The following is a 9617-nucleotide window of genomic DNA, read 5'->3' on the forward strand; positions in this document are numbered from 1 at the left end:
TTCAAAGGACATGAATATATTAAAACACTTGTTAAAGACTGCTTCAGAAAGCCCCTTCAAAAAAGAACTATTCAAAACTTCAAATAGATTTGTCAAAGCACTTGTAAGGGAGAAAAAATTCTTTATTTTATGCTCCATCGAGTAACAGTGTAGTGGATGCTCATTTAAATAACGTACATACAAGTCAAAACATTCGTGAAGATATGCCTGAACTCTCAGATTTAAAACCAGAGAGAGAATTATTGTTTACTCTGTATATACATCCAAGAAAATTACCTATTCAACTGGTAATTTATAATGAAACAAAAATAGCTCCTTCCTCTCCATTTTTTTTGGCCACCAGTCCCAAAATTAGAGAAGCAGGGGTCAGCATCACTGTTTGCAACAGATGAGGAACACAAGATAACCTTACAACTAAACTGTTTTAAACTGCTTTTCTAAACGTGGAGTTACTATATCTAGGGGACAAGAAACTGAAGCCCAACAGCTAGAAGCAGAAGAATATGTTTACACAACCGCTAATTTAGACGGGTATAATATCACCTTTTCTTTCTTTCTCAAGTTTCATCTCCTGCAGTAAGTTTCCATATTCTTAGTGTTTAATATGCTATACATAGCAAGCCTGGCTCAACAGCTGGGCAAGCTGCTATTCATTATGAAATCCCTACCCCTCATGGCCAAATAAAACATCTGCTTTTATAGTTTGTGCTTTACAAACAAAAATTCCACAAAGCAAAGCTGAAAGATACCACTAATCTTGTCATGACCTGAGCTCCTTTCCACATAGGTAATAATTCCACAAAAGGTGAGCCCCCAAAGCCGTTAAATTTTGTTTCTCTTTAATCAGGTCTCTACAATGACCTACTATTCCTGACCTTCATTTCCTCCACCGCATTCTCTAGCTCTTCAGGGGACTTGTACTCAAAATCTTTCTCCAAATATTCTTCTTCAGCTTGGGTCATCCATTCTTGCATCTCTGCCAAATCCTTCTTCAGATTTACAGCTTTTTCCTGACTTTCAGACAGGCGATTTTTCTGAGTAACGATCTAGAATCCAAGGTGGAGAAAAACAGCAGTTTTGTTACTTAAATGTCCTTGTATATGTGAAAAACCACAAGTCTTTGTTAAAACGTTTTACTACCAAAACATTTTCAGGCCTTTTTAATTAACAAAAGACTTTTACACACACACAAACTCATGATCCCTTTTTAGCAGATCAAAAAAATCTAGAGATGAGAGAGGGAGGAAAATGACCTTTTTTTCCTCATTGCATGTAAACGGAAAACAGTCCCTGGAAAAAGTCAGACAAAAAAAAAAACCTCTTCTGATCACAAGTATCATATAGTTAGATGTATCTTTATACAGAGCACTAAGACACCCTTCAGGCCTCGCTTCTTTCCACAGCCCAGGCAATCTGGATTCTATATTAACAGCAAGGCTCTCCAACACAGGTCCTCACCAGGCATTGCAACTAAAGAATTATGTTTCTACAGGCAACAGAAAGCTTCCACCCAAAAGAAACAACCAAATACACCAGACTGAAGTGGTAGTCTATTTATAGTCATGTATTTTTTAAAGCTGCTTGGAAGCAGGCAGAAATTACACAGGGCAGAATAATATTCCAGATTTCAGGAACAACAGAACAAAAAGGTCAGAATTCCCTCCCACCTACCCCAGAAAAAGCAGCATGAGGCAAAGTGAACAAATTAATTTTTAGTTACAAACAATTAAAGAGCTCACTCCTTCCAGTTAGGTACTGAGAAGTGCATGTATTCAAACAAAACTACTGTTGCACAGGTGTCCCCTCACATATTTGCACTTCTGAAGGATTCACTGGGCCAAGCTGGATTTCAGCCACTGACAATGGAACAAGTAAAACATACTCGTCCCACTGCTTCACCTCTTCGTCATCCTACCAATGCCACACAACCGAAAAAACAGCTGCAGTAACAAGCAAGCACTAGCAACGTATGGAGAACTCACCTGTTTGCTCAGTTTCTCCCATTGAGTCTGGCAGTCTACTAGCCTAGACTTTGCCCAAGTATTTATGCTTGCAATAGGCTGAGCTCGTAAAGCAGACTCTACTTCTTTCATCTCTTTCAGCGATGGTTCAACCGTCTCTATTTCATTGACAAACATCTGAGCACACACAGAAAAATGAATGTTCTTCTTTAGCAAGACATTACATAAATTTATAGGATACCAATAATTTTGTAGTTCTTAATTATTCCAGAGACACTTTAATAAAAAAGCAGATTGATGCTGTGTTCAATACCAGGATGTTTAAAACAATCCTTCAGTGACCCAAAACATCAGAACTATGCAACTAAAAAACAAAATAGAGCTTGCCATACACAGCAGAAACATTCTTGCATGCCAAATGTCAACACCGGAACAACGCAAGTTTGAAGATTATGTGCACTAAATACCCTGATGTTTCTGGCATACCTCAGACTCATTCTTCTCCCCCCCCAACCCATTTGAAGGTACACTGTAATTACTTACTATAAGATTAAATTCTACCTATTTGTGATTATTATGTGCCACCAGCTAAGAAGGAATCTTACTTGTAAGGCACATACAATTCCTAAACCCTAGGAGTTTCATCAGAGTTATTTGCTTGTTATTTTTATTGCCCTTGGCATTTTAATGCAGAAAGCACTTTTCACTCATAGATTCAATTCCCTAATCACACAATTGGGAAAAATACATAAACATTTTCAGACAAAATAATGTCAGCTTGTAGATGAGCATTTGTAAATATGGTGAAGGCCTTTGAAAAGTACAAAGTGTTATGGCTACACACAAGGAACCAATTAAAGTGTGCCCTGAAGAAAGATAAGACAATTTTTCTGGCAGGCTTTATGGAATATGCCATGGACAATATTTAATAATACAAGCAAAATAATAAAGAAGAGATGCTAGTCATTTATTTCAAAAGATTCCTTAAAAGAGCAAAACTCACTGTGCACTGATCAAGTTGTCTTTGAAGTCCTTCAGTATCTCCTTGAACAGCCTTTTCTGTCATTAAGAAGTCTTTCACACCATCCATCCACTTCTGAACGACTTTTGAATCAGCCTAAATCAAATACAGTAATGAAGAGTTGATACAATGCCATGATGAAGAATGTATGGCTGTTGCATTTCAGCTTCTAGCAGTGTCAAAAGAATATTCTACAAGCTGCTTGCATTGCCTTGGTTTTGAATCAGACCACCTTTGGTTTAATTTTTGGTTTTGGTTTTTTGGGGTTCCCCCCCCCAATTTCTCTGTTCTCAAATTTATATGAAAATTAAATTCACAATAGTCATATTCTCCCATCCATGCCACAGCATGGTTTAATTAACACTGCACTGCTCCAGGCTACCTATCACACAAGAAACATGGGATCAAGTAAGGAGGCAAGCATGGCTTCAAGAAATATGTGATTACCCTTCACATGAAGGACCTGGCTGAAGGCTGGAAATAGCATTTTCCTGACAACAGAAGCTATGTATGACTGCTTCCACCACACTTGTTTGAGAGACATATTGCACTCCAAGGAAAAGAGAGAGCCCTGTAGAAATATATGTGGGGAGAAGAGGAGGGGATAATGCTAGACATACCTGACAGGTAAAAGCTATGCTGCGAAAGCCATTCACCGTACAGAGAAACACGGGCATAAAAGGAAAATACCACAGAGGATTAGATGAACCACTAAAAAAAAAAATCTAGCTGTTTGAGACCAATAGCAGCTACTGTACTCACTACATCAATGCACAGGGAAAAAAGTAAATACATACACAATTTCAGAGTTATCTGACCTAACATTTGGCAGTTGCCTTATATCCTGTGATGAGCTAGGTGGGGAGGGAGACAGGAGGGTTGTCATCTCCTTCCCATGCAATTGTGGATGTTCCCACACACCCTTACAAACAAAACCACCACAAACTTAGAGCAGGAAGAAAGTTTTTCCTTGTCCTTGTTCAACTGAGTTATGTGATTGTCATTTTTTAATAATATAGTTGGACTTTTTTTAATGGACATTTTTGGACTGTTTGGTTGTGTTTTTTAATAGATGGCATCTTTTTATTCTGACACAATCATCACCACAGAGCACTGTTATTAAGAAGCCAAGTAAAAGCTCATCAACTTCACCTTCTACTCTGCATGACACCGAGGAGGAAAGCACACACTTCGTTTCCTTAAAAACCCTGCAATAACAGTTGTTTCAAGATCAATACATTACACGCCGCTTCTCAAAAATATGTCTGCACTAATGAAAACCCATTAGACTAAGATCATGTTTATTTTTAGGCCAATGCTGCCATTAGAGGTCAAAGTCATGACATTTTCTTCATTCCTTTTCCATTTTGGGGGAATTTCTTACAACTGATTTGCCTGAAAATCGTTTTCCAAAAAACAGACCCCAGGAAGCTTACCAGTGAACCATGGCTTAATATAAAAAAAAAAAACACACTTATTTATACAGGCTGCCATTTGAGAGGGCATTGTAGTATATACCTAATTTAGCTTGCTTACAGTAAGTTACTTACATAAGTAGCTGAAGTGAATTAAACAGAATTACTCACAAAAGTTAGGCACACATTTAAATAACTTGCTGAGTAACAAGCTAAGTCTACAGAGGTTTAATGAAGTAAATGCTCCTGCACTGCACAGGTAAATAATTGCCAGTGGTCAAATACCCAGTGTAGGTTGTTGATGTACAAGAACTCGCATTTTTTAGACATGAACTAAAACACTGGATCAGTTTCTAAAATTTATTCCAGGCAGGAACAGAGATCAAATGTGCTGAATTTTAACTTGTTCGGTCCTAGAAAAACCACATGATGTACAGCCATGCAGTAGATTTAAAAGAATTGAAGGTGATACATAATGAAAGACACAGCAAGCCAAGCGTTATTAGAGGTATGATAACAGAGAATACAAGATACAGAAATTTTCTTCTAGAAAATACAAGATGCAAAACTGATAAAATGAGCCTTGTCTACTTTTCCGATCACATGACTATTACAGACGGTCTCACAGTAAAACACAGATCATGTCACTAATGCATGTGTTGTCAGCTTCAGGGACCCTCTGTTATATCACAAATCAAAGAAGGGCCACCTGAGCAGCAGGACCCACAGGCAGATCTGCTCAGACTAACAAGGACATTTTAAGCACCGTTCACTTGTCTGCTCACTGTTGAAATAAGAATACATTCAGTTTCTTTCCAAAAACCTAAATGTGAGGAGTGTTGTTTTGGGAAATGCCAGTTTTTAAAGGTAAATTAGGAAAAAAGAAACATTAAAGATAAACCAACGCTTGTGTGTCGTTGCACACGACCACATGTTCTCCAAGGGTTGCCATTCACTTACTCTTTTTTTTTTCCTTTTCTCCCCCACTTTTAATTACTTTTTTTTCCCCCTTTAACAGCCAGACGCTTCAGCTCCTCTCTTAACCAAGGAAATACTGCCTAGCCATTTTCCAAACTAATCTTGTGTCTGGTATTACATCTCCAATACTGACCCATTCAGTCTCTGCACCAGGACCATATACCTAGTCTCTTGTATCAATCATTCTTGCAGTGCAAGTTCCATCCTGATTTGTCCAATGCCATCCACACCATTTTTACTCAACTTGCTCTACATTTTCGTTTTTATTCATGCAGTGCTAGACTACAAAAACCTCTGTAAAGTTTAGTACCACTCCTTCAAAAGGAAAAATCAGAGATTATAAATACGTGACTGTCCATCCACTGACAGCTTTATGAAACATTTAGAAAACACAGGAACTATGTACTTAAAAATTCAGTTCATGAGAAAACACCCCCACTGTAAGCTCCATATTTCTACAGATAGCACCACTACGTATTTCTTCTGTTTTCAGTTATTTAATAATTACTTCCATTGTTTCTTCTGCTTTAATTTCTTTTTCAGCTTCTGTACTTCTTTTTAAGGTAACAGGAAAGTTTTTAACATATCACTCAGGACAAAATTCTGCTCTCAGATATACACAACACCGCACAGCTTCAATGCTCTGCTCTCCACTGCTCTTCAAAACTCCCATGCGCATAAAAAAATCCACATCTTTCAGTGAGTACTTCACATACCTGGTGGTACCAACATCACTTTGGACAGCTGTGGAGAACAGGGCACTTCACCTTTGGCTGAAAAAACTGAATAATTGATTACTAAATAAAAACCTGACGTGCTAATACTGCACATGTGTACCCTACTCTCAGTTAAACACAAGAGAGAATTTCAGTTTTCAGGAGCCGTTCTTCACCCAGTTAAAGGTGTTATTTAGGAAAGTAGGTGCAGGTACAGACCACTCAACTGAACAGGATTCAAGTGCAGAAAAAGAAGAGTTCTGCACTTACAAGAAATCAAGGGAGAAGAAAATGCTGCTAAAACTGATGAGGTAAGTAGGTCTTGCTCAGTGTAGCTACAGATAATCAAAGCAACTGAAAAGCTGCAATCATTTGAAGAACAAGACAGAGAAAGTTGTTGCACATAGGACCTTGAGGCAGGCTTACATGCAGAATATTTATTCTGTCATGCTAAATAACTACTAAGTGTAACCAGAAAGAGAGAAGGGAAGAGAATGGGACATGGTGGGATATTATATATTTAGGACAAAGTCAGGAGAAAAATTAATGAGGAGGAGGTTGCTGGAAAGTAATCACCAAGGGCTTGGCTAAGCCCTAGAACTTAATTTCTTTTAGGCTTCTGTACAAGCCAGCTCACTTTGGGCAGTCAGCTCACGTTGACCAGCAGCATCAGCTCCTCCACAGCTCCATATCATCCTACAGGCTGCTGCAAGTAGCTACGGAAGGATGGGTTTGAAGGAACCAGACTAAAAGCAGAAACTCTTTCAAATGTAGGTGCACAAGTACACATATTCCTGAACATGTTTTTTAGGGTGGGGGGAGGGACAGCTTTTATCTTTATGCTTCAGGTAATACAGCCTAAGAATATTACACAAAAGTGTTATATAAAGAAATACACATTTTTTTCCTCTGAAAACCTGGAATTCCTCCTCCTATTCATAGGCTGGTTTGTGGCTTCCATTTACAAGTTCACTAGCCTAGTCTGGACTACCATCCCTATGCTATTCATACACACATATCCCACACACATACTGACAGGGGCAGCTCAGGTCCTGAAACAAGTAATTAGTGAGTAACACTTTAAGAGCAGGAGCAAGTTTTTCCCTCCAGCCTTTTTCCCCAAGTAAAACTTTTTATGGGAGCATGGGTGTGCACTCTGCTCTTAATTGTCATTTAGTTACAATCTGTTACCCATACTATGACTTCTTCCAGGTTTGCAGTTTAAAAAAAAAAAAAGAGGATGCTTTTACTACTTCTGAACCATAATCAGCAACGGCTTATCCAACTTTCACTGCAACATCATGCAAGTCCATTACCTGGCCTTACTAATAGAAATTTCAGTTTAAACACATGCGTCTATACTTGAGTCATCATTAAAGATCCTGTCTGGCTTAAAATAAAAAATAAAAAAACCAAAAAAACCCCACTTAGTTTGAAGTTTGAATCCACTATCAAATAAAAGAAGTCTTCTACTTCAGAGGGAGGGGAGATCAAGATTGAAAGAAACTTGGGGAAAAGTGGTGGTGTGCATGCATGGCACCAATGTTCTGAAATGGGTGCATGCAGCAAGTTGCTTATGTTTATAAACTGTGTGATACATACTCTGTTAAATGGAAGAGAATATAAATAATTCCACACATTAAAACACGTTTAATGCATGTGAAAATACAGATTTCTGTTAGCTAATGCACATGCGCCTTCATCCTGAGAGACAGAGCATCTCTAAAAGCACCTTCTTGCTTTTTGAAGTTTAAAATATAATGAAAATAATATGAAACTTATTTAAAGTCTAGTTAAACATCACTCTAGGGAAAAAAAGGCACTATATTTGGGCTTTTATACTGCTCTGATCAGCTTATACTTTCAATCTGATATTGAAGAATGCTTAATGCCTATTTAACTTTTGGGTCACAATAATATTGCCATGGGCTAAATCATGACATGTTTAATTTTCATTATTTTTTCCTCTCCCCAGAGGAATATAAATAGCCTAGAGAAGGGACTTAAAGCAATCACAAAGAAACCCATCTAACCAGTTAATACTGAGTCAATCTCGGGTAAGTTACTTAAGCACTTATCACTCCCCTCTTTATCAATGGGTTAAACATCTAAATACCCTTTAAATACCCTTGCTTTTAATCCCTTCATTTGTAAAGCATTGGGATTTTCTGTTATGCAGGATTTCATATATGTGTGTGTATATATATATATAAAAAATATAAGAGTGCTGATTAATCTTAATTATTTAACTCTCCTTTCTGACACTTCAGAGGCCACCTGTTAGAACTGGAAAACTCACTATACCTAAACATTTTCTTTACTTCCTTTTTTAACAGACTGTACTAATTCTTTATTACTGTTGACAGAAACCCCACTTGAAGGAGCAGGTTTTCTGTAGCAGGTATGGAATTCCAATTTTAGATGTCAAACTAGTAAGGCATTGGGCATCTGACACCATCCACAATAGAGGGCACTCAGGCCCTGGTGGGATCAAGCCTCCAACAGCACAGCTGACATACCCTTGACTTTAGTGTAACCTTTGCTTGAAAGACAAGGAATGCCAATTTTAAGTAAAAAGTAATTCTATGAGAAGATAAAATAATATCCTGAGCATGTTAAAAGTCCTCTGCTACCCTGCTACAAATACACTATTATGTGCTTCCAGCCTCTGCCAGACTAGTGACCCATCGACATTTTGCTTCTCAACCAGTATCATCCGGACTCCTGCAGGAACACAGGAAAAGAAAGGGCTTTAAAACAATGAGTTATATGACAAAAAAAAACCTTTCATTTTACCTCAAATATTCTCAGCTTGGATGTAATTTCCTCCAGTAGTTTAACATCTTTGGAAATCTTGAGCTTTAACTTGTCCCAGTGTCCCTGCACATGCTTGAACTCTTGCGTGTAGACCTTTTTTATATCCAAAGAAGCATATTTCTCCAAAGCCCTTGTTTCTTCAGCAAGTTTATCCACCCTGGGCTTCTGGGTTTCCAGTGTCTCACAAACTGTCTACAATGAAAAAAAAGAAAAAAGAAAACAGAGTCTGCTTCCAGTATTAGCCATACAACAGGCACACACTTACATGCACGTGCAAGTACGTCAAAGGTTTTGTTGTGCAAAGCACAGATTCAGTGAAGAGTGGTATTCCAGTTATTGCAGTAAAGATGTCCAAACAACCTTTTAAGCAGCAAAACCAGAGGGTAGTGGTCAGTGGCTCAATGTCCAGATGGAGACTGGTGACGAGCGGCATCCTGCAGGGGTCCACTGTCCCAACAGTACCGTGTTGGGACCGGTACTGTTCAATATCTTCATCAATGACATAGACAGTGGCATCGAGCGCACCCTCCGCAAGTTTGCAGATGACACCAAGCTGAGTAGTGCGGTTGACACACCAGAGGGACAGAACACCATCCAGAGGGACCTGGACAAGCTGGAGAAGTGGATCCATGTGAACCTCATAAGGTTTAACAAGGCCAAGTGCAAGGCCCTGCACCTGGGTCAGGGCAACCCCCAGTATCAATACAGG

At 38.5% G+C, this 9617-nt stretch overlaps 1 protein-coding gene across 1 annotated transcript in view; it reads right to left on the reverse strand.

The window, feature by feature from the left end:
* The window catches only part of UTRN (utrophin), a 377019-nt gene that overhangs the window by 248213 nt on the left and 119189 nt on the right, over positions 1-9617 (reverse strand). Inside the window, 4 exon segments of the mRNA XM_009325465.1 lie at positions 876-1046; positions 1983-2138; positions 2965-3078; positions 8888-9100. Of these exon segments, the coding sequence (XP_009323740.1) occupies positions 876-1046; positions 1983-2138; positions 2965-3078; positions 8888-9100 (654 nt within the window).

This window comes from Pygoscelis adeliae, unplaced genomic scaffold, assembly GCF_000699105.1.
Source record: "Pygoscelis adeliae isolate BGI_AS28 unplaced genomic scaffold, ASM69910v1 Scaffold300, whole genome shotgun sequence".
NCBI classification, from domain to species: Eukaryota; Metazoa; Chordata; class Aves; order Sphenisciformes; family Spheniscidae; genus Pygoscelis; species Pygoscelis adeliae.